At 43.9% G+C, this 26,852-nt stretch overlaps 1 protein-coding gene across 4 annotated transcripts in view; it reads left to right on the top strand.

Moving 5' to 3' along the window:
- LOC120909845 (zinc finger protein 585A-like) overlaps positions 1–26,852 on the top strand; it is a 58,670-nt gene that overhangs the window by 18,424 nt on the left and 13,394 nt on the right. For all 4 annotated transcript variants that reach the window (XM_040321574.1, XM_040321573.1, XM_040321575.1 and 1 more), the window contains exon 3: positions 12,629–12,755. In XM_040321574.1, the coding sequence (XP_040177508.1) occupies positions 12,629–12,755 (127 nt within the window). The remainder of the gene's footprint in view (positions 1–12,628; positions 12,756–26,852) is intronic.

Raw genomic sequence — 26,852 nt, 5'->3', positions numbered from 1 at the left:
CTTAAACATAAGTCGGCATAGATTCTGAGTTAGGTCGACTTATCTACTGATAAGTCGGCCTAACTCTTACTGAATCTACCTACTAGTAAACAATAGTCATGAATGGAATTCATTCATGACAATATTGTATACTACTGGGTGTGATCTGTGATTGGTCAACAATAATCACATGGTACATGAGCCAATCACAGCACCCTGTACCATGTGATAGCTAGAGTTAGGCTGAACACTCCCCTGTTCGGTTTGCGCCAGAACTCTCGAACATGGCAAAAGTTCAGACCCGAACCCCAAACCCTATTAAAGTCTATGGGACCTGAACTTTAAAATCAAAAGGCTTATATGCAATTTATTGGCCATAAAAAGGGTATGGGGGTCCCAGGTAATGCCCTGGGGGAAATGTAATAATGCAAAAAAAATAATTTAAAAAGATTGGCCCGGATTCACATTACGCCGCCGTAGCACATCTCAATGTACGCTACGCCGAAGCAGCGCAGAGAGGCAAGCATGGAATTCAGGAAGCCATTGCTCCCAAAGCTGCGTCGGCGTGGCGTAGATTTCGAAGGCGCAGGCCGGCGTAGGTGGAAGTGGGCTGGCCCCATGCAAATGAGGCGTGACCCCATGCAAATGATGGTTTGAGAGCCAGACAAGTACGTTGAACGAACTGCGCATGCGTCGTGTCGTGGTTGATGCATCCCCGTGCGCATGCGCATAACCACGTTGGAACAACTGCCTAAGATACGCCGGATCACTGCCTACGCTATGAACGTAATCTGCGCCCATCCAGACACACGTCCAACGTAAACTACGTAAAAACTGCCGGCTTTTGTTCCCTGATGCAGACCTTTACATGTCTGCTGCTGAGTTACACCTCCTTTATGGGGCTAAACTTTATGCCGGACGTACAACTTACGCGCACCTCTCGTAGCCTGCGTCGGGCGGGCGCAGGTTTCGTGAATCGCCGTATTTTCCTCATTTGCATATTTGAATGGCTAATCAATGGGAGCGCCACCATGCAGCCAGCGTAAATGTGCGCCCACCCTACGCCGGCGTAGGCAAGTTACGTCGGCGGGATTAAGCCTGTTTTTAGGCTAACATTAGTTTGTGGGTACGGCGCACAAATCCTGATCATCCCCACTATGGTGACACTGAACTTCTCTGATGAGAGTATGAAAAAAAAATTGTAAAAAATAAAATTATTTAATTTTGTCTTTTGTAGATACTGTCACCAGTCAGTATCCCAGATAACTGCCACACCAGTCATATGATAATGCTGTACTGCGCTGGTGACATTTTTGAGCCTGGTCATTATGGAAAAAAAAAATTATTTTCCATATTTATACTTAACCACTTCCTTACCGCTTCATTGTGAAATGACGGCGGCAGGAACCCCTCCTCGATCCAGGAGGACGTCATATGACGTCCTGGGCTTTGTGGGGGGGATATCTGAATGATGCCTGCAGCTAGAGGCATCATTCAGATATCCTTCTCTCCTGCCGGCGATTCTGCACAACGTAAGAATGATCATAGCGGCGATTCCGCCGCTAGATCGTTCTTACAGGCGGCGGGAGGGGACATCCCCCCCCACCCGCCGCCATCCGGTGCTTCTCCGGGCTCTCCCGTGCCATCGGGGGCCCGGAGAACGAATCGTCCGGCGCTCGCAGGAAGCATAGAGATGACTGGTGACCAGATGGTCACCAGTCATCTCTATGACCGTCGGAGGACCCGGGCGCGATGTGAGGACGTCACGCCCGGGTCCCCGTAAGTAAACAAAGCCGCAATTGCGGCTACTAAGCAACACTGATCATGAGATCTCTGAATTTTTTTTCACCGATTTCATGCTTTCCAGCCTGGAGGAGAGATGTGAGGTCTTATTGACCCCGCATCTCTCCATAAAGAGGACCTGTCACACACATTCCTATTACAAGGGATGTTTACATTCCTTGTAATAGGAATAAAAGTGATAATAAAAAAAATAAAATAAAATAAAAAAGTGTAAAAAAAGAAATAAATATGTAAAAAAAAAAAAAAGAAATAAAAAATATTTTTTTTTAACGCCCCTGTCCCCAGTAACTCGCGCGCAGAAGCGAACGCACACGCAAGTCCCGCCGACATATGTAAACGCCGTTAAAACCACATATGTGAGGTATCGCCGCGTGCGTTAGAGTGCCAGCAACAATTCTAGCACTAGATCTCCTCTGTAAATCTAAACTGGTAACCTGTAAAAAATTTCAAAGCGTTGCCTATGGAGATTTTTAAGTACTGAAGTTTGGCGCCATTCCATGAGTGTGCGCAATTTTAAAGCGTGACATGTTAGGTATCTATTTACTCGGTGTAACATCATCTTTCATATTTTACAAAAAAATTGGGCTAACTTTACTGTTTTGTTATTTTTTTAATTCATGAAACAATTTTTTGCCAAAAAAAAGGCGTTTGAAAAATTATTGCGCAAATGGCGTGCAAGATAAAACGTTTCAATGACCGTCGTTTTATTCCCTAGGGTGTCTGCTAAAAAAACATATATAATGTTTGGGGGTTCTGTGTAATTTTCTAGCAAAACAAAAATGATTTGTACATGTAGGAGAGAAGTGCCAGAATAGGCCCGGTATGGAGGTGTGTATAACTGCCCTGTATGGAAGAGGTTAATCGCATATTGCTATAATCGCATCTCATTTGAAGTCCCAATCTTCCATTTTTTAACTGGTGACAGTATTTAAAAAAAAAAAATATGTGAAAACATTACAGTATTTAAATTTGTCTACTTTCCAAAAAAGATTTGGGGTTATTTGTACTGTTCTGCATTTTAGGGCCTCAAGATATTAGATTGGCCGTAATATACACTTTGGGCTAGATTCAGATAGCCCGCCGTAACTTTGTGCGGGCGTAGCGTATCTCAGATACGCTATGCAGCCGTAACTTAGTGAGGCAGGTTCTGTATTCACCAAGAACCTGCGCCCTAAGTTACGGCGGCGTAGCGTAAATCTGCCGCCTAATTCAAATTGTGAAGAGGTGGGCGTGTTTTACGTAAATAAAACATGACCCCACGTAAATGACGTTTTTGACTAACGGCGCATGAACGTAACACAGTGCACATGCTCCAAATTAACCCGCAAAAAGCCAATGCTTTCGACGACGATTTACGCAAACTACGTAATCGACGGAAAATTTTGACGCTGGCCCGACTGCCAATACTTAACATTGGCTGCGCCTAATATAGCAGGGTTAACTTTACGCCGGAAAAAGCCTAACGTAAACAACATAAAAAAATGTTTTTTTTTTGTTTCTTCTTTTATTGATCGGGTCACCCTTTGTTGGGTGCTTGACCTGGTTGATTCTGTTATGTCTATCTAAAAAATTGACAATAAATACTTAATGAACCTAAAAAAATGCGCCGGGCGGACGTATGTTTCTGAATCGGCGTATCTACCTAATTTGCATATTCCTTGCGTAAATCGACGAAAGCGCCACCTAGCGGCCAGCGTAAATATGCAACTAAGATACGACGGCGTAAGTGACTTACGCCAGTCGGATCTTAGCCAAATTCCGGCGTATCTTGTTTTCTGAATACAGAAAAAAGATACGCCGGAGCATCCTAGAAGTTACGCGGCGTATCAATAGATACGCCAGCGTAACTTCTTTCTGAATCTACCCCTAATTGTTTTTTTTTTTTTTTACCAAAGACATGCAGAAAAAAAAATTTGGACTTGCATTTAAGAAGAAAGTTTATTTGTTTTAAAAATGTTATAAAAGAAACAAACAAAAACGTGTTTTTCTTTCAAAATTTGGGGTATTTTTGCATTTGTATAGTAAAAAATAGAAAACCCAGGCAGGGATGCCCGCTTTCCCCAGGGCTGTTCGCCATCAAGACACCAGAGTAAAGGGAATTATGCTAGGTCCCATGCAGGAGAAACTTTCACTCTATGCAGATGACGCACTGTTGTACCTACGAGATGTGACTCTGTCTCTGCGCTCCACATTAGGTATCATAGATAGATTTGGTCATTATGTTGGGGTTTGTATCAATTGGTGGAAAATCCGTCCTGTTCTCTCTCAGCCCCTCGGAATCTGGTGGAGTGACGCGCACAGCGTTACAATGGGTGGAGGAGTTCACCTACTCGGGTGTCAAAGTACGGGCTAAGTTGGATGGATATTTTGTTGATAATATCGATCCGCTAGTTTCACAATTTGTCCGCAAATGCCAAGCCTGGCATACCCTCCCGCTATCTCCAGTAGGTAGGGTGAACTTGGTCAAGATGGTCTATGCACCCAGATTCCTCAATTTTTTTTCAGGAATACCCCGATCTCTAAAGTGACTTTTGTGTGATTAGACAGTATAATTACATTTTATGTCTGGGCGGGTAAAACCCTTAGGCCCAGATTCTCAAAGGGCTTACGACGGCGCAACGCCGTTTGCGCCGCCGTAAGTCCTAATCTGGGCCGTCGTATCTATGCGACTGATTCTTAGAATCAGTTACGCATAGATACCCATTAGATCTGACAGGCGTAAGGCTCTTACGCTGTCAGATCTTAAATGCAATTTTTTTCCCGCTGCTAGGTGTCGCCTCGTCGTTTTCCCCGTCGTCTATGCAAATTAGCTATTTACGCGAGATTCCCGAACTTACGCGCGGACGATGCAGTGAATTTACAACGTTTCCGTAAGCGTAAACTTGCCCCTGCTATATGAGGGGCAAGTTTGAGAAGGTCCGTCGTATGCCATGTTAAGTATGGCGTCGGGTCAGCGTCGTCTTTTTCCGTCGTTTGCGAATAGGACTTTACGTCAATGACGCTCACGTCGGCGTCATTGACGTTTTCCGTCGTGAGCTGGAGCATGTGCACTGGGCTATTTTTACGCCCGGCGCATGCGCAGTTCGATCGGCGCGGGGGCGCGCTTAATTTAAATACAAGCCGCCCCCTTTGAATTACGCGGCCTTATGCTGGGCCATTTACACTACGCCGCCGCAAATTACGGACCAAGTGCTTGGAGAATACGGCACTTGCTCCAGTAATTTGCGGCGGCGTAGTGTAAATGGCTTAAGCTACGCCGCTGCGGATTCTACGAGAATCTGGCCCCTAACCTGGCCCGGACCACTCTTCGACTACCTCTCTCACAGGGTGGCCTGGCTTTGCCTAACCTCCAGCTGTATTATTGGGCAGCTGTGCTTGTTACAGTACGTTGGTGGTTCAGGCAGCCTAGTCAAAACTCAGCTGTTACATTGGAGGCTGCCCTCCTTGGGTCATATGCCACATTGATTAATTTAGTTTTTCGCAATCCTAGGGCCCGTCCAATGGTCACTGATCCTATGCATACAACGATCAGAGTTTGGGTGCAGGCTAGGGGTATCTATGGTAAAGACGCTACCTACTCACCTCATGTGCCTCTTTGGGGCAACCCACAACTACGACATTTAGCTCAGATTCAGAATTTCTGTCTTTGTTGACTTAAGAGAGAAGTTCTCTCTGCCCCAATCTATGTCCTTCCATTATTATCAACTGAGGCATGCTCTTCGTGTTCAACTCCAACAGACAGTCACCCTGGAACCAGACTGTATAGAGCGCCTGGTGACATCTAGACTTCTTGATAAACCTCTATCTTCCCTTTACTTTCAGTTGTCGATCTCCTATGTCCGTACCTCGGACAAAACGTTTAATAAAAGGCTAACTGATATTTTCCGGAACTCTCTGCAAAGGACTGGGAGGAGTGTACAGGCTCTTACATTAACACTATGATTTCAGCCAAAGACCACTTTATTCAGTTTAAATTCCTCCACAGAGTATACTATACCCCTCAAAGATTCGCAGTTATCTACTGTAAGGGATTAGCTCGGTAGCGGGGTGTGTGACCTCCTGAGTGGGTTCACTACACACTGAATTATACAGAGAGGCAGCCGTGGGTGGTTGTAAAACAAGGGCTATGGTTTATTCTTTCATATTGCTGGAAACAAGTGCAAGCATCAAAACAGCATAAACAAAATAAAACATAAAATGAACCCTGGCCACTTGGGCCGTCTACCTTCACCACACAGGAACCTACCTATGGAGTCTGGCACAGCCTACTGCTTGGCAGACACTGCTGGTCTTCCAGCAGAAAACAATAGTCTTTTTGATTTTCCTATCACACAGCAAAGATATCAACAACCACTTCACCTTCAGAAGTCTTCCTCAGCTCACTGCTCTCCTTAACTCAACAAGCCTCAGGATGCAGCATTGAGTAGTAATCCTCTGGACAATTTATAGAGGCCTTAATTTCCTCATTCTGAACAGCTGAAGCTATCCAACGTCCTTAAACCTTTCTGGCTACCTCTGCAGCCGACACCTGATAGTAATTGGTGAATTTTCTAAACAAGGCAGAAATGTATCTCCCGTCTGTGACAACACCCCCAGATTTACCTGACTTCCTATCACACTACCCAGTGCTGAATAGCAAAATAAATTCCTGGTCATGAAGGGGGTAAAACCTTATAGAGGTCGAGTGGTTAAAAACCTGACAGGTGTCATTACTACTCCCTATTCTCTTCAAACTCATGCCCCGTAAACTCGACCAGTTTTCCTAGCAGGAAAACAGCCATGAGAGCTTTTGGCCGGGAATCCCGGCCGTGTGTATGCTCCATCGCAGTTTTCCTGACAGGAAAACCGCCAGGAATCCCGGCGGGAAAAATGAGAACATGTTTTCTTTTTTTTCCGCCGGCAGTTTTTCTATGAGGAAAGCCTGCGGTGGAGCATACACACGGCCGGGTTTCCCGACCAAAGCTCTCATGGCAGTTTTCCTGCCAGGAAAACCGGCCCTGTGTAGGGGGAAAAAGCTACCGAGCAGGTTCTCGGTTTTCCCGGCGGAAAACCGATCGTGTGTACAAGGCATCAGAAAATAATTGGGCTTGACAAACACTTTGGCCCAGATTCACGTAGGAGATACGATGGCGTATCTCCAGATACGCCGTTGTATCTCTGAGTCTGAGGCGTCGTATCTTGGCGCCTGATTCAAAGAATCAGATACGCCAGAATTTGGCTAAGATACGACCAGCGTAAGTCGCCTACGCCGTTGTATCTTAACTGCATATTTACGCTGGCCGATAGGGGCGTGTACGCTGATTTATGCCTAGAAATATGTAAATCAGCTAGATACGCCTATGCACGAACGTACGCCCGGCCGTCGCAGTACAGATACGCCGTTTACGTAAGGCTTTTTCCGGTGTAAAGTTACCCCTGCTATATGAGGCGCAGCCAATGTTAAGTATGGACGCCGGGCCAGCGTCGATTTTTCCGTCGATTACGTCGTTTGCGTAAGTCGTTCGCGAATAGGGCTGGGCGTAATTTACGTTCACGTCGAAAGCATTGGCTTTTTGCGGGTTAATTTGGAGCATGCGCACTGGGATACTTTCACAGACGGCGCATTCGCCGTTTCGTAAAAAGCGTCATTTACATGGGGTCACAATAAATTAACATAAAACACGCCCACATGTTCCACATTAGAATTAGGCGGGCTTACGCCGGCCTATTTACGCTACGCCGCCGCAACTTTGCTTTGTGAATACTGCACTTGCCTGTCAAGTTGCCTGTCAAGTTGCGGAGACATAGCCTAAATAGGATACCTTACGCCCGCTCACAAATACGCGCTCCCTACGTGAATCTGGGCCTTTAATTTTAGCTGCCTGATTTTTTTGGTTTTTAAGAGGGAGGGGTATTACAAATACTACAGGCATGGGGGGTGAATCTATATATTTATTATAGCTCCTTTCCCCCTTCTTAACGAATTAATTCTTTTTTTTTATTCAGATTTAATTTTTTTTATTTTTATAACAAATAAGCAACAACAATAAAAATAATAAAATTAATAATTTATTCTTAACAATTTTTCTGCTGGGTCTCTGTCCGCTTCGGTGCAGCAGGGGATAAAATTACTTGCCGCAGTTCCAGAGGAGGCAGCCCGGTCCTTGAGGTCTTGGTAAGATATTATTTGGCTCTGCTTCTTCCCCGAGTTACTGTGTTGCGTAGAAATAATTCTCCTCTCGTAGAATTAGAACTGATCCATGTTACATTAAAAATCTTTTCCTATTTATGTTTTTGAAATAAATATTTCAAAGTAATTAAATTAAAAAGATGTAATGTGTGTGAATGTGTTTCTCTAGGGCCGTACGATCGTGCGAGCCCTGTGTTTACCCGCATAAGGATGCACAAGTGTTCTGTGTGGGTGCGTGTGCACGGCCCTGAACGCCGACAACGTGTGTTCATTTGGGGGCCATACACCCCCACCTGCACAGGTGGCCTATTGGCCAGCAGCCTTTATGTCCCAATTGTCATGAACAGGACTGCTTGCGCTGTAGCACGCTCATGTGAATGAGGCCCAAAAGTAAGATATTGTTTTAAAGCTTAGTACACAATTGAAATGTACACATGTGATCTTTCATAGGGTCCATTCACACCAGGTGTGGTGAAACTGCATTGGGAGACAATCCAACCGCCTCGCACCAATCTGTCCTCGACAGCCAATAAACAATAATGAAATGTCATTTTGTGATTTTTCAATAAAGTTTGTTAAAAAAAAGTGAACAGCCGGATGACACTGCACAACAGCTGCTATGTTGTAATGCAGCAGCTGATATTAATGGGCCCTTATTGTCTAAAAGTTTTGATCCAAACCACCACCTTTCCAGATGTTCCTGACCTCTCTTTTCTACCCTGCAATTAAGCAGCACAGCTTGATCAAGAATGTACCAACATGGAGTAAGGGCAGTGATGGTGGCGCCTTCATCAGGCTGATGAGGTCATCACTCTGCTCTTACCTACTGGCAGGCTTCAAGTATTAAACTGATTAAAATGCAGGAGACCTTTTTTGGTTCACAGTACTGGTCATCCATTTCCCAATGTTGCTGTGAAAAGAATTACAAAAAGCTAATATAAATGTTCAATTGGCTACTTATACTAGCTGTCCTTAAAATACAGTTCATGATATTGTTAGAACATAACCAGTTTGAGTTTAAAGCGGGGGTTCACCCCAAAAAATTTTTTTTTATATTACATCTAGCAGAGCCAGCATAGTAAGGGCATTTACTTTCCAGGGCTGTGGAGTCGGTAGATAAATGTTCCGACTCCGACTCCTCAGTTTTATGTACTTCCGACTCCGACTCCGACTCCTCTGTATTAATATGCGAATGTATTTTATACATTCCTTGAGGGAAAGAAACGCAACCTACCACAGGACTACTGGCTGGGAAGCCAACAGTCTACTGCATTGCACAGTTTAAGCAAAAGACAAACACAATGAAAACAATCAAGTGGCTGGATAGTAACAGCAGGCATAAACATCAGGAACAGGAACTTTACCAGTTCAAAAATACAAACCACATTATTTGGTTGTTTTAGAACAAAAACAAAGCTCATCTATAATGAACCAAAAACAAAATCTGTAAAACCTAGAAATGGTTTATATTAATCTTGAAATGTAGTTATAGGCTTAGCAAATGCAAATCAATTCAATGTAGAGTTCTAAGGCCCCGTACACACGATAGAATTTATCCGCGGATACGGTCCGCCGGACCGTATCCGCGGATAAATCCTCTGCGGATTTTAATCCGATGGAGTGTACACACCATCGGATTGAAATCCGCGCCGAATCCCCATCGCGGTGACGTGTCGCGCCGTCGCCGCGATGATGACGCGGCGACGTGCGCGATGCTGTCATATAAGGATATCCACGCATGCATCGAATCATTACGACGCATGCGAGGGATGGGTTCGGACGGATCGATCCAGTGAGTCTGTACAGACCACCGGATCGATGCGCGGGAGCCAATTCAAGCGGATAGATTTGTAGACATGTCTACAAATTTTTATCTGCTGGAATTGGGAAATTTCCGTGGATGAATATCCGCAGGAATGTACACACCATAGAATCTATCCGCTGAAACCGATCCGCTGAGATTTTTCAGCGGATGGATTCTATCGTGTGTACGGGGCCTAAGGAAGAGAATTGCCTCTGCCAGATCCTCTTTCATAGAGGCTCTTAAAGCGGATGTGCCACTAAAAAAAATATATTAAAAGCCAGCAGCTACAAATACTGCAGCTGCTGACTTTTAATATAAGGACACTTACCTGTCCTGGAGTCCAGCGGTGATCGCAGCAGATGACGAGCCGATCGCTCGTCACCCTGCTGCTCCCCCCTCCATCCACGGTGAGGGAACCAGGAAGTGAAGCGCTCCTGCTTCACTGCCCGGTTCCCTACGGCGCATGCGCGAGTCGCGCTGCGCCCGCCGATTGGCTCCCGCTGTGTGCTGGGAGCCGAGTGTTCCCAGCATACAACGGGGGACGGACGGAAGGTAAGGAAAAAACCCGTCCTTTGCCCGTATCGTAGGGCCGGAAGTGGGTGCAGATACCTGTCTGTAGACAGGTATCTGCACCCCCCTCCCCCCTGAAAGGTGTCAAATGTGACACCGGAGGGGGGGAGGGTGCCGATCAGCGGGACTCCACTTTAGAGTGGAGATCCGCTTTAAGTCAGACTTTATTATTTTTAGGGCTGAAAATAATCTTTTGACACTGACTTGGGTGGGTGGCATTGCAGCAACTATTCTGGATAAACAAGGATGGCTTCTTCAACAGTAAGTTTTGATGAGCGATCATACTTTTCAACTTCTTTTAGTGCTTTATAAAACTCCTGTTGGAATTTTTTTATTTGGACACTTACTGGTTCTCTAACATGCGTTCCCTGTAAAAGCAGAACACAACACTATGGAAAGTAAAAGTATTGCAGCTCCTAATTGTGCGTTGCGTGCCATATAGTGAAGCACATGAAAAGCATGCTTCTTCACGATCACTTAAGGTGTTCGTTTTGCGGTTACGTGAGGCACTGCATGCATTGGTCTTTATTCTTACAGTAGAGAAGTCATTAATTATAACTTTTTGTGAATTGGGACATTTAAACTTGCTTTTTTTTTTTTTTATTACAATCTAAATTTAGTAGGAGTCGGAGTCGGTGCATTGTTTGCCGACTCCGACTCCGACTCCAGGTACCCAAAATTTCCCCCGACTCCTCGACTCCGACTCCGACTCCACAGCCCTGTTACTTTCGGCGTTTTTTTTTTTTTTTTTATATATACCTTTATATTCTGTTTTTGTCCAGCTCTTCCGGGTTCCGATGACTGCAGGACTGGGCGTTCCTATCCTTCCGTTCGATGATTGACGGCTTGTGAAACAGGTGACCTGTCGCACAACGCGCGTCACCAGATGTTAGGAAATAGCCGAGCTGCGAGTCGGCACTATACGGCGCCTGCGCAGTCAGCTCTACACGGCGGGCGCAGGCGCCATATAGTGCTGATCGCAAAATCTGGTGACGCGCGTTGTGCGACAGGTCACCTGTTTCACAAGCCGCCAATCATCGAACGGAAGGATAGGAACGCCCAGTCCCTCAGTCATCGGAACCCTGAAGCCCTGGACAAAAACAGAATATAAAGGTATGTAGAAAAAAAAAAAAAAACGCCGAAAGTAAATGCCCTTACTATGCTGGCTCTGAGGCAGGGATAGGAACGCCCATTCCCGGAGTCATCAGAGTGCGGAAGCCCTGGACCAAATCAGAATATAAAGGTAAGTACGGAGAAAAGTATATGCCCTTACTATGCTGGCTCTAATGTTAAAAAATCGTTTTTAGGGTGAACCTCCACTTTAAATATCTGCCTTGATGATAAAAAGGGGTACATTGACAACTGTCAATATCAATATCAATGTCATCGTCAACATTTTCATCAACAGCTTTTTTAACGTACTTAGGTTGACAAGGGTGAAGATGGATATATAGATAATTGTCAACATCATCGCCAAAATCTTTGTTTTCATCAATATCTTTGTCAGCTTACCTAGTCTGATGAAGATGAATATGGATATGTTGACACCTGTCAATATCAGTGTCATCATCAACATTTTCATTGACATCTTTGTCAACATACTCAAGTTGACAATGGCCAATATTAATATATAGAGGATTGTGAACATCAACATCAAGATAATGGTTTTCATCAGCATCTTTGTCAGCTTACTTGGTTGACGATAATGAATATGGATTTGTTTATGACTGTCAATATTAACCTCATCATCAACATTTCCATCAACATCTTTGTTAATATACACCGGATTGACAATGGTGAAGATGGATATATAGATGATTGTCAACATCAACGTCAAAATCTGTGTTTTCACCAACATCTTTGTCAACTTACTTAGTTTGATGATAGGGAATATAGATACATTGACATGTTGATGATTGTCATCATCAACATTTTCATCTACATCTTTGTCAATGGCCAAATGATGCACTTTAACTTACTCTTGATAAGTAGGGTGTAGGTCCTCAGACTTGACCTGAAATTCTTGGTTGGGAAGACACGTGACTTTTGGTCAAGTTCTCCCCCACGCATGGGTTCCCCACCTCAGGGGAGATCTGGGAGAATTTGCTTCAAGTGGTACCTTGAAGAATAGCATAAACATGAGTGAATCTTAGGTGAAAGTTGGGTAAATCTTTGGTAGAGAGAGACCTCTAAGAGTTTAATGGATTCACTTTATAGGTTTACCAATAACACTGGTTGCTCTCAGAGAGAAGGTCATCTCCTTTAAGAAACTGTTACATTGATTATAGAATCTTCTCTTGCAGGAACAGGCTACATTCGATGACATCGCTGTCTACTTCTCCAAGGATGAGTGGGATTACCTAAATGACGAAGAGAAAGATCTATACAGGGAGGTGATGATTGAAAATTATCAGACCCTCCAGTCACTAGGTAAGACAGAATGAAACCTTTTTCCTTTTTTTGTCCTATGGTCAGATTTTTTCAATTCTATATTTAAGAAAGGAGAGCATGCGGGAATACAGAGACATCTCTGAAAAAACATAACAATCAGCAACACAGTTCCATGTTTACATACCACACTGCATATACTAGATATTGTGCTTATTGAGGAGACACATAGAGCCTATCTAGGGAGCAGGATTTCCTTGCATCCCGCATGACCATTTTCACGGCTTCCGCCGTGATTGTTTTTTTTTTCTTAACCTGTTGGTTTTTGAAAAGAGAAAGAGAAAATAAAATAAAAAAGAACGAGAGAAAAATAAAAATAAAATAGAGTTCGAGCCTGGTGAGTACCGGCTCTACAGGCACAGCATACCCGTGCCAACATAATAACAGAAAAGTGAAAAGGAAAAAAAAAAGAAGATCCCAGGAAGGAACATAAGGTAGAGAGATAAGAGTTAAGGAAAGGGGGAAGGTGAGAGGGAGAGAAAAGGGAAGGGGGGGGGGGAAGGGGGGGTATGTGCAAAGAGGGACAAGGAATACCATCCAGCCGCAACCATCAGAATCAGAGTCAAACCCCCTCAGGAGGACCGGGCCATCAGCTCTCCGTATTCCTCTGAGTAAACAAACTTGTGCCAGAAAAACCATGTCGTGGAGAATCTGTCCTGCATGCCCCTTTCCGTGGCCACCAAGTCCTCCATTGCATGGATATCTGCCACTCTCTTCAGCCAACCAGCCACCGACGGAGGCCGGGTCTGTTTCCAGTTCAGGGGAATGCAGCCTTTCGCCGCTGTGATCAGGAATGGCAGTATAGATCTTCTATAAGCCTTGCCCGGGATCCTGTGGTGATGCAGAAGGAAGAGCTCAGGGGACATCGGCAGTTCCCGATCTGTGAATGTCTGTGTAATCCGATGGACCTATGTCCAAAAAGGCTATGGTCAGATTTTATTACAGGTCTTCATTTTGAAATCACATTGCTGGTAGGTATATTAGGACGTTAGTTCTAGACGTGACTGGAATATGTGTTTGTGGATCTCTATCTTCAGCTTTCTCTGTAGCTGGTCATTGTCTGGCCTGTACCAGCCAAGGGAGAGTAAAGAGGGAGAATGCTATGGACCAGGCAGCTGGTGTCTAATCAGAAGATTAAGCAATGGACAGACTAGGCAACAGTTCTCCATATGACCAAACGTTTGTGGACACCTCACCATCACAATTATCCATATGGCAGCAAGTATGTGGAAATTCCTGCAAGTTATTGAGTTCCAGTGAAGGATGCTATTAAGCTTACTAGATGCTGCAGGAATATGGGAATGTCCTCCAAGATCCAATCCTGGAGTGCTGCGGAAAAACAGATCATAGACCACGAGGTTCAAGCTCATTTAAACTGTACTTACCTATCATTTTCCTGCAACAACATATATTCCAGGTCCCTAATAGAGTCCAGTTCAGTTGCTCATTCCACAAGTGAAGGCTTGGTGGTTGTTTCCCAATGAAAAAGGTTGGATTAAAAGTTTTGTGTAAGAGGAGCTCAAGTGGTCTGCACTGAGCCCTGACCTCAATCTTACTGAACACCATTGGGATGAACTGGAATGCCATTCAGGACCTGACCTCACAAATTCTCTTTTTTGCTGAATGGGCACCAATCCCCACAGATACACGCCAAAATCTTGTGTAGGCTGCTGTGGTCACATAGACCCATTTCATATCCATGGTTTTGGAATTGGATATCAAACAAACACATAAAAGCCAAGTACTTAGGGGTCCACAAATCTTTGGCCATTTGGTGTATATGAGGAAGCACTCTCTCTGCACTCAAGGCCTCTTATACTTTAGCTGAAACATAAAGCGAACAGTATGTTTTTCCAAGCTGGCCTGTAATGCAATTGGGTATAATAAAGGGTCTACCACAAAAGCCAAGATGCCTCCATCCCCAAAAACACTGACAAAGAAGTCAGAAGTCGGATGCCCCTGGGATTTTTTAGGGGGCCATATAAGTGATATACATTTAATATTGACTTTTATATTTTATAAATATATCTATATATGCAAGAACATTGCTAAGACACTCCCAGTCGTTACTTTACCACCACCACAGGAGCGAGCTCCCAAACCCCTGCACATGTATGTCTATTATCTCCTCTGTCACAGCATTGCTAAGCTCAGGGGTAACGGAAACTTGGAAGACAGAGACGACACAAGGGGTTTTGATTTGGCTGGGAGTGTCTTAGCAATGTCCCAGCAACAAGGACAGGATGATGCCATCTCTGGGAGTTTTTTGGCTAGAATTGTGGAAGCACATAAATGACCTACACTTATAATAACAGCATTGTTTAACTTTGACCAAAGCTGCACAGTTTGCTTTTAGCTACTGACACCCTTTAGTTGCATAGGTAGTTTTTTTATAAAGGTGAACTAACCCTGTAAAGATTGTTAGTTATGAAAATACTGAAATCTGATCTCAGCAGAGTTGGTTTGAATGCAGTTACCGGCAACCCAAAACAGCAACCGCGCTTGTGGGAACAATATTAATGTAAGCCGCTAGCATGCTATGAGATATTCTTCACAGAAAAACAATATATATAGATTCAGTGCTGTGCTATTTATACACAAAAAAGTGAAAAAAAAACTGAAATCTCAAAATTAAAGTCCTTATTAAAGTGTTCCCAAAGAGGAATTCAATCTTCTAAAATCAATAAAATTGCACTTACAGATAAAAAAAAAAAATGAACAGTAAATCATCGTTCTAGTGATAAACTCCGGCTCACTTCAGGTTAACGCGCGATGATGTCACAACAGGCTCCGTCCTACGCGTTTAATCACAAATGACGTCTTCTGGGCCATGCCTGGGATTTTACATTGCAGAGCTCCCTTCCTACCATCCTCTCACTCTTCATAGCCCCCTCTTACCCATTCAGCTGTTATTTGAAAACAAAATACCTTTCAAAACCTTTTAGTACTCTGTTGTCTCTGTGCCTCACTGGTGTTGCTTTCGGGAGTGAGCACTGGTGAATCCAGTGCTGTATTCTGCGCCAGTGCAGAACAGTCATCTCTTCATGTCATCATACCACTGTAACCTTTTGAACAATGAGAGGACTTAACTTCTGGACATCCAATAGGAAATGTCCTTGACACTCGGGAACAAGGACCCTTCTGCTCTGCAGAAAAGACTTGAAACCTGGGATTCCACATGACCACAGCCTTTGGTGAGTATTTTGGACATTTGGATTTGACTGTCTTTTAAATTAACTCGGCAATTAGTTAGGCCTGGTACACACGATAGGATTTATCCGCGGATATTTAGACATGTCTACAAATCTATCCGCTGGAATCGGCTCCAGCGGATCGATCTGGTGGTCTGTACAGACTCACCGGATCGATCCGTCCGAACCCATCCCTCACATGCGTCGTAATGATTCGACGCATGCGTGGATATCCTTATATGACAAATCTATCCGCTGGACCGTATCCGCGGATAAATCCTCTGCGGATTTTAATTCGATGGAGTGTACACACCATCGGATTTGGAATCAGCGCCGAATTCCCATCGCGGTGACGTGCCGCGCCGTAGCCGCGATGATGACGCGGCGACATGCGCGACGCTGTCATATAAGGATATCCACGCATGCGTCGAATCATTACGACGCATGTGAGGGATGAGTTCGGACGGATCGATCCGGTGAGTCTGTACAGACCACCGGATCGATCCGCTGGAGCCGATTCCAGCGGATAGATTTGTAGACATGTCTACAAATTTTTATCTACTGGAATTCGGAAATATCCGCGGATAAATATCCGCTGGAACGTACACACCAGGGGATCTATCCGCTGAAACCGATCCGCTGAGATTTTTCAGCGGATGGATCCTCTCGTGTGTACGGGGCCTTAGAGGAAAGAGGTATTAATAAGGACAGTGAAAACTTGATGCTATAGCTTTACGAGTTCCTAAAAAAGTTTGGTACACTACCTCTGATGTGATGACCACTGTGCAACACAGACTGGATGATCCAGGTGTTGTAGCCCTCTCAAGACTAAGGCAGGCCATAAATTGTACAGAATTTGCACAATTCCCCCATCAACACAGACCATTCTGACAGGGAAAACCCTCCTGTCGAGACATTGTATTCTTGCTGCGGGGGGGGGGGACCGTTCCCACTGGGAGAAGACAGTGAAAGTGATGGGGCATGATTGAACGGGCCCAGTACCTCCTGACTTAAATGGGTCTACCTGGTCTGGCCGTGGACTGGGAAAGCAGAGAATCTGCATTGTCTGTGCCCGCTGGGAGTTGGTCGCCCCAGGGGTGCCTGTAGTATCACTTGGGAATTGAAAACTCCACATCAAGAATGAGCACATGACCATGACACTAAAGCTTTTTCTGAACTGCGCCTCTTTGTGTTTGGGTTTTCTGGCTACATCTGGGGACATTTTTGTTACCAGGCCCCAGGGTCTAGTCTATGCACTAGCACGGGCACTTATTTTTTTTTATGTACATTTTTTTCACATTTATCACTTGCACTTTTATTTCCTTCCTCCCCTGAACTGGGAGTCTCTCTTTGGGAGAGCCTCTCACTTAGTACTCATTGTTTGGCTTTGGTTAGCAATGAGGAGAGGGGTATGTCAGGCCTTTTGGCTAGGTGGACCACGTTAAACCTTGCCCCTGTCAAGAGCCTTGTGCCGCAGGGGTCAGGGTAAGGTCCTACTCTTTCATGGGGGTGGACAAAAGACACACCCTTAAATGTACATGTTTGTGTGTGCTTCTCACATGCACTTTTTTTGTACACTTAGGTGTTTTGTTTTTAAGCACCATCGAGAATGAAATCTGAATTGTTAGGAACCTTGATGGTCTTAGAACAGTTCTTTAAGCACAGTAATGCCTTGTACACACAATCAGTGCTCGGTAGCGTTTCTCCCCTTACACACGGCCGGGTTTCCCGGGAATCCCGGCCCAGTGTATGCTCCACCGCAGGTTTTCCCCATAGGTAAACTGCCGGCTTAAAAAACGCTGGGAATCCCGGCGGGAAAAAAGAGAACATGTTCTCATTTTTCCTGGCGGTGTTCCTGTGGGGAAATGGAGCATACACATGGCCGGTTTTCCCGGCCAAAAGCTGTCATGGCAGTTTTCCCGACAGGAAAACCAGTCGTGTGTACGAGGCATTAGAGAAGAGTGAAAAGTTGTATTTGCAAGTTTACTTGCTTTTGCTGGATATTTCAAAGGTGCTAAAGTGGGTAAAAAATGCACCTAGTCTTGAAACTTCAATCAAAAAACATTGATCAATGTTATAACTTATATCCAAATTAAATGAAACAACGATGATTCCAGTTTCTGTTCATGGGGTAAGATTTTAGAGGAGATTAAGCATTCACGTTCTGATAAACATTTTAATCTATTTCTTGTATATTGTTAAGTTATTTCCTGAGACGATGATCATTCCACCGACTTTGCAGATGAAGTAAATTATTTTCTGAATACTTTATTTAGATTGGTGTCGCAGCTTGCAGACCAAATTCACACACCATATTCTTTGATGAAGGTAGTTATAGATGAAACGTTGGTTGTCTTTGGTACAGTAAATGTTTTTAGATTAGATCTAGAGTGCTACTTGTGTTTACAAGCTCAGTTGTCAAAACGTAATAAAAACATGAAAAAATACTTATCAAACTTTGTCTTCATTGAAGCCTCTGGTCCGATTTTTACCTAGATCTAGAAAATCACATCACAGGTCCAAGAAGGCTGCGGCACCATTCATGGCTTGTATATACTCAGTGGGGAGCCAGCTGTGAGGCTGCAAGGAGTCACAGCTGCCTTTCCACAGTTAGCATGGTGGCGTCAGGAACCTGAAGACTGCCAAAGAACCTGAAGACTGCCAAAGAACCGGCCCGGATAAGGACAGCGCTGGATCCCTGGACAAATAAGTATCCTTTTATTAAAACATATAAACAACAATTGCCAGCAGCTTGTGTAATTGCCAGCAGCTTGCTTCTTCATGTTTTCACCCACGTCCCCTCCCTGTTCCTTTTATTACGCCCTGGTTCACACTGGGCTGCGGGAGTGAAGCCGTGCGAGTTCAGCTGAACTCGCACAATTTCACTCCCGCCGGCAGTCCCGATTTCGGCCGCGATTTAAGAGACATCTGTGCAGGTTTCTGCACAGATGTCTATGTAAATCGCGGCCCGAAATCGCAAAAAGTAGTACAAGAACTACTTTTTGAAATCGGTGCAGCGCCATAGATGCGGCGTCGCACCGATTAGGACGGCGCCATTGGCGGCATTTGAGATGCGATTTCACATGTGAAATCGCATCTCAAATCTAATGAAATCACACCCAGTGTGAACCTGGGCTAAAAGTCAGCAGCTACAACAGCCTTTCTCAACATTTTCAACACAGAGGAACCATTAAAATAACTTTCCAATTTGAGGGAATCCTTGTAAAGGGGGTTGTAAAGGTAAATGTTTTTTTCACCTTAATGCATCCTATGCCCCCCCCGGAGCCCCCGTTTTACTTACCTGACCCTTCAAAAGTCCTGCACTTGCCCCCGTCATCCTCCTTGTTTCTGAGCCTGGCCTTTGATTGGCTACACTGGATGGATTGAAAGCAGCGCAGCCATAGGCTCACTCTGCTGTCAATCACATCCAATTGTTAGCCGCCGGCTGTATCACGGGAGCGTGCCTGCAGGAACTCAACAATATGCGAGCGAGCATAAGGGTTTTGTGTTCTTGCGGGGGGAAGCTGAGACAGCTGCGGAGGGACCCCAGAAGACCAAGTTCGGGGACACGCTGTGCAAAACGAGCTGCACAGTGGAGGTAAGTATAACATGTTTGTTATTTGAAAAAAAAAAAACTTTACAACCCCTTTAATAATTACTATATCTACAACTCATGATACATTAGTGTGATAATCAGTGGGAAGAGCTCCTTACACTCATGACCATTGGGAAGAATTACCCCCTTACAGATAACTGAAAAGATTGATGGTGCCAGTGGAAACTTATCTGAGATACAGAAATTGGTCATTGCTCAAGAAACCCCTAGCAACCTCTGAAAGAACCCAAAGGTTCAATGGAACTCTAGTTAAAAAACCCTGAGCTACAGTATTTGTAGCTGCTGACCTTTCATTTTTTGGGGGGGACTGAAGAACCGCTTTAAATATATTCTCCATTATCAATTTTTTTTTTTTTTTTTTAATCAATGTGGTTTATTGAAGTTTTAAGATAGGTACAGAAAGAAGAGATGTGGTTAACGTTACAATGCAAACGTAATGTCATACACACAGTTCAGATACATTTCCATAACAGCTCATCCAAACAGGTAAACTTTTCAAGATTCAGTTACACTCTGCATAAAATTGCCTTTGTTATCTAAGATATAAATGAAACTCTTAGTATGTGCTTAATTCCAAGGGTATAATCTACATGTCGAACTGCTTGTTGTGGACTGATCACAGATATGCCTCTGCCCTGAACCATTGTGTCCAGGGTACCCAGATATCTCGTGTCCGTTGGATACGGCCTGCGCTGGATGCCAACATGACCTCGTAATTGTGGTGCGTGTTGATCTGATCTGATGTATGCTCGATGGAAGGAGCTTGTGTGGATTTCCACATTCTCGTAATGGACAGTCTGGCCGACAGAAGTATGTTAGTCACTACCACTCTATGTGAGACATGGACTTTCTCTATCGTCAGATTCAGTAATGCCAAGGCCGGTGAGGGGAGTATCGGAGTTTTAGTTACGTCCGAAAGGATTCGGAATATTGTTGTCCAGTAAGGCTGGATGATAGGACATTGCCAGAGGATATGTAGGAGATCGCCTTTTTCCTTGTTGCATCTCCAACAAGTGTCTGGCGTGGAAGGACTAAATGCCGCTATTCTCGTCGGGGTAAGGTACCATCTAAGTGAAATTTTTTGTGTCAGTTCCCAGAAGGCTGAGTTTTTGGTGGATCTGTATATGAAGCGGAGAGCTGACTGCCACTGTGTGCCCTAGATCTGTGTCCCAGTGGAAGTGAGGTTTGACTTTGGTAAAGGTTCTCTTTTGTTGGAAGATGTTATAAAAGAGGGAGATTTCTTTCAAATGTGGTTTAGGATTGGTCAAGAATATCCACACTTCCGGGGGAAGAGTATAGAACCAGTTGGACATCTGATTAAAAAAGTGTTTTATCCTGAGGTAATTGAATAGTTCTGTGCATTTGAGGTTAAATTTCTCTTGCAATTGCGAAAACGATAGTAGAGACCCGTCTTGGAGAATGTCACCTAGGAGTTTTATTCCCTGAGAATTCCTTTATCAATTTTAATTTGGTAAGTATTAAATGTTTTTTTTTTTTTTAATGCAGAGGCCGGGCGTGACGTCATAACATCGTGCCCGGCCTCTGACAATTATAGACCATATGGTCTGCCGGGAATCTCTACGGTCAACATCCGGGGCCTGCGGATCCATTCTCCAACTCACTGATCGCAGCAGTGAGTCAGTAGAAGCACCGGAGGGCAGCAGGAGGGGGGACGTCCCTTCTCGATGCCCGTAAGAACAATCAAGAGGCTGACCAGCCACTATGATCATTCTTATGGTGTGGGGAATCGCCGACTAAAAAAGCCGATATCTGAATGATGCCTGTAGCTGCAGGCATCATTCAGATATAGCCCCACAAAGCCCAGGATGTCATATGATGGCCAGCTGTCAGTAAGTGGTTAAAATACACCTAATTATTGCACTTTTAATCTGTTCTCCAACTCAGGTTCAAGGAAAAACATATTGGAATTGCTATTACCACCTTTTTTTTACAGGTTCAAGCTTTGGGCTGCCTACCCCCAGCCTTGCTTTATTATCAAATTAGCTAGTGACCTGTAACAAGAAATCGAACAGTAAAATCCTTTATACTTGTTCCCAGTTCTAGCTCATTTCTCGAGAACTGAAATGTTATAGCTCTGAAAGCTCTAACTTCCAAAATGCATTAAAAAGTGACAAACAGTAACAAATATCTAAAGTTGAACTCCAGGCAGATATACTCAAATAATGCAGCTTTATATTAATTATGGTGATCGTATTCAGAGAGACACCAACTCCCTGTTGCATAAATGTGAATGAGATGGGTAAAAGGTGGCTTCAGCTCCTGTTCTCCAACGGTAGAGAACTCCTCAGACGCCTTTCGCCCCCTTTAGTAGCTTTCCTTTATGGTCAAGCCCCGAAAAGGGCATCGGAGGAGTTCTCTACGAGTAGCGAACAGGAGCTGACGCCATCTTTGACCCATCTTATTCATAATTATGCAGCGGGGAGTCGGTGTCTGTGTGCAGACGGCCACCATTTTGTTGAAGTCTACTGGAGCCTGCCAAGCCTATTCTGTCTGTCTTGCACCAGTCTTTTCAAATGCTGATCCGACTGACATAGGTTTGGGGGGGGGGGGGGGGTCATACTAGCAGTACTATTTTCATTGTTTTGGACTACATCTGTAATAAGTATGTCCTTACCTGAATTGGACTTGATATAAAATCTTGCAGTGCTTGTAGCTTAGACTGGGGGAGAGAGAAACAGTACAAGGAGTCAATCAGCTGTTCTGCAGTCCTAATGCATTGCTATCAAGGAATATGCTAATAGGAGGAGAGGGGCAGAGTGACAGAGAGCTCATCGGTCTGCTGCTTCTGCCTACACTGTCCAGTTGTAGGGTGTGTAGGGACAAGAGCAGAGAAAAATCAGGTCTCCTGCCCTGCCAGGGCTGGAATGGATGGCCAGAAATACAAAACCTTTGGCAGGTAAAACGGCTCCTTTATATGTAAACCATCTGTGTATTTAGCCGTTTGTCTGAAGGTCATCTTTAATAGGAATATGGTGCTTACTCAGAATATTGTTTTATTTCAATAAATTCATACCACCCAACCTTCTTCTTTTCAGTTGTTCTTTGTGTGTCTAAGACTTCAAAGGTCTAATTTATTGTCTAAATTGTTTTATGTGAAAAAAGAACTCAAAAACAGATCAATACAAAATGGGCTAGATTCAGAGAGAGTTACGCCGTCGTAAATTTAAGCGTATTCTGGAAACCAGATAAGCTTAAATTAGGCTAAGATACGAGCGGCGTAAGTCTCCTACGCCGTCGTATCTTAGGGTGCATATTTACGCTGGCCGCTAGGTGGTGCTTCCGTTGATTTCGTAGAATATGCAAATGAGCTAGATACGCCGTTTCTGAATCCAAAGCACTTGTATATCAAAGCAATTTTTTTAAAGGGTATAAAAGAGAAGAGAGTCACCTCTAAGTGTAGCAATAAGTTGCTAAATGGTGTACCTTCATTAAATGTAACCATATTGCTACACTTAGAGGCTCCTCTCTTCTCTTTTATACTCAGTTGTGACATGACACTACTCTTATATCAAGACATTGCTTGTATATCAAGGCAAAATCTATTAAAACATTTTGCTTGTCTTGCAAAACGCTGTCAAACCAAGTTACTCTCAAACCAAGGTTTTACTGTAAACGGGAGCAATGAGAAGGGTCTTAGGTTGTTTAGACTGGCGTCCAGTGATGGCTTTTTAGGTATGGTGGTTTAGCAACCTCCTCTGGAATTATAGGGTCATATGAGGAAACTATTTAATGTGTTGGTAGACACGGTATGTTACTTGGGGGAACTAACTGGACAGTGGAGATCTAATTGCATCTACAGTATCTTGTTTTTGAAGTGATTGGCAATATCCTGGGCAATAAATGATTAGTTACAGGCATATCAGAGTTCTGGTGTCACCTGTTTGCCAGGGTTGTTGTGGTCATTGCCTAATTTTGTGTGCAGTGAGAGGTGAGCAAGTGTGTCCAGGGATAAAGAGAGTGAGCTGTTGTAGACAGTAGTGGCCAGGACTGGAAAGGGGGTGAAATTTTATTGTAGAGGTAGTCAGTAGCTGATTAGAGCAGGTAAGGTAAAAGTAGCAAAGGGTTCTACAGATAACTGTTTGCAGGTTGAAGATATACGTAGTTGGAGATGGGCAAGATTTTGTTGTAGAGTAAGGCCCCGTACACACGACCGGATCTGTCCGCTGGGATTTATCCGCGGATCAGTTCCAGCGGACAGATCCGGTCGTGTGTAGGCCCGAGCGGACATTTTCCAGTGGATAAATATCCAGCCGACGGATTCCCAGCGGATAAAAATTTCTTAGCATGCTAAGAAATCTATCCACTGGAATCCTGTCCTTCGGACTTATCCGGTCGTCTGTACAGACTCACCGGATAAGTCCGCCCGATCCCCATCCCTCACATGCGTCGAAGTGATTCGGCGCATGCGTGGAAGTATTTACCTTCCAGGGTCGCGCACGTCGCCGCGTCATCGTCGCGGCGACGGCGCGGCCACGTCACCGCGGATGTTTTCCGCTGGGATTTTGATCTGATGGTGTGTACAGCCATCAGATCAAAATCCGCCAGCGGACCTATCCAATGGAAACGGTCTAATAGTAGGCGTTTCAAAGAATAGAAAGTAGGGTAACCAGGCAGATAAGTAATCAAGGAAGCATGATACCAGTTCAGGAAGCCGATAAAGCACAGTGATTTTCAAATAAACCGGAGAAAAAAGATGAATACCTTGATCTTAAAAAGAGGAGCGGGAAAGAGATGGAGATGTAAGAAAAGCGTAAAAACTGCTTTGGGGGAGAATGCACTCCACGTCCTTTTCATCTACTGGGTCTGGGTGAGTCCAGTGGAGGCCACCATGGTAGAGAGCACTGGAGACACAGAGTAGGATTCCTGAACCAGGTTTTACAAATAGCAGTTGGGTTGAAGGAGTTGGAGATGAAAAGGCCACGGGCAGAGGTAAGCTTACAGACCACATATTCCAGGGGTTGATTTGTTCCACCAAAGAAATTTGTGCCACAGAATCTATCCCACCCGAGAATTATGTGTCCCAGATCCTATCCCACACCAGTTATACGTGCCCCAGATCCTGCCCCACCTCAGTAATTTGTGCCTTAGAACCTGCCCCACCATAGTAATATGTGTACCTGAGAACAAACCCCAGTAAAATATTCCCACTCTCAGTAATATCTTTCCCAGAGTCTATTCCACCCCAGTAATACTTATTCTGGAACCTGTTCCACCCCAGTTAGATGTTCCCCAGAATCTATCCCATCCCAGTAATACTGTATGTGGCACAAAAGCCCTCTAACTTAAATAATGGGTGGTTAAACCCGACCACTCTATTATTACTTGGCAAAAAAAAACTTTACCCAGTAATATGTAGCACAGAACCATGCCCAATGATAGGCTGCACAAAATCCATCATACTCCAGTAATATGATAACACAGAGTGTGCCCCACACCAATGGTAGAGGCTATTTTAATGCAGTGATATGTGGCTTAGAACTCTTTACACTCCAATAATATTTGGAATGAAACTCATCTGACTTCAGTAATATCTAGTAAAAAGTCCACCGTACACCAGTAATGCTTGCCACTTTCTCTTTTCCCAGTAATGTGTCACCGAACCCCTTTCATCCATATTATATTAACCTCCAACTTCACCTATAAGTGTCAGTTACTTGGCATTTATTTGTCAGTATTTTTTTTTGCTCTTAGGAACTGTGATATTTGGAATCTTATGCAGCAACATTATAGAAGAATTTGGATACAAATATGGGCCCGGATTCAGAAAGGAGTTACGACGGCGTATCTCCGGATACGCCGTCGTAACTCTGAGTTGCGGGGTCGTATCTATGCGACTGATTCATAGAATCAGTTACGCATAGATTTCCCTAAGATCCGACCGGCGTAAGTGTCTTACACCGTCGTATCTTAGGCTGCATATTTACGCTGGCTGCTAGGTGGCGCTTCTGTATATTTACGCGAGGAATATGCAAATGATGTAGATACGCCGATTCACAAACGTACGTACGCCCGGCGCATTTTTTTACGTCGTTTACATTAGGCTTTTTCCGGCGTAAAGTTACCCATGCTATATGAGGCGTATCCTATGTTAAGTATGGACGTCGTTCCCGCGTCAAATTTTGAAAATTTTACGTTGTTTGCGTAAGTCGTTCGTGAATAGGGCTGTACGTAAGTTACGTTCACGTCTAAAGCAAGTAAAAGACGATTTGCGGCGTAATTTCGAGCATGCGCACTGGGATTCTTTCACGAACGGCGCATGCTCCGTTCGTAAAAAAAACGTCAAATACGTGGGGTCACAATTAATTTAAATAAAACACGCCCACATTATCCACATTTGAATTAGGCGGGCTTACGCCGGACCACATACGTTACGCCGCCGTAACTTAGGGCGCAAGTTCTTTCTGAATACGGAACTTGCGCCCTAATTTACTGCGGCGTAACGTATCTGAGATACGTTACGCCCGCCGAGAAGATACACCATTGTATCTGAATACGGGCCACGGACGATAAACTTAGCCCTGGTTTAGCCTAATTTATTCCCTATTCTATAACACATTAACTTTATATTTCTTTATAGGTTCATTTAATTCTATTCTCTTCATAGATGACATAATTATATTATATTATATTATTTCAATCAACTTAATTTCTCAATTACTTGTCATAAAATAGCTGCCATGAAGCTATGATTATGACACTTTGTGTTACATAATCTTATCCGACAATTCGCTAGGTTATCTATTTTTATTTACATTTATAATACCTCGTACACACGGCCGGACTTTTGCCCGTGCAAAAGTCCGTCGTAAGTCCGTTGGAAGTCCGATGGAAAGAAAGAGAACAGGTTCTCTATCTACAGTCCGTCAGACTTCCGACCAAAAAAGTCAGATGGAGGCTACACACGACCGGACTTTCAGAGAAAAAAAGCCTGTCGGACTTTTTTTTATCAGAAAGTCTTGCTGTGTGTACGAGGCATTAGAGTTACCTTCCTGAATGATTACGCCTTTTTCTACTATACTATTGTGCATGTTTTGTTAATGGAATATCTATTTCTATTATATTATTTTATATGCTCTGTTAGTGGAATTTTGTTGATAATTATAAAATTCTATAAAATATTTGAAACACAAATATGGACGATAAACTTTCTTCTCAAAATTAAATAGACAATATATAGGTTGAAACAAAACTAAGCTCTCTAAGGTAAGATTATCATGTCATTGGACCAAATTAACCTAATATTAATCATGT

This window comes from Rana temporaria, chromosome 8 (genome assembly GCF_905171775.1).
Source record: "Rana temporaria chromosome 8, aRanTem1.1, whole genome shotgun sequence".
NCBI classification, from domain to species: domain Eukaryota; kingdom Metazoa; phylum Chordata; class Amphibia; order Anura; family Ranidae; genus Rana; species Rana temporaria.
Note: the sequence above shows the minus strand (reverse complement) of the source record. Positions and strands in the feature narration are given on the sequence as shown.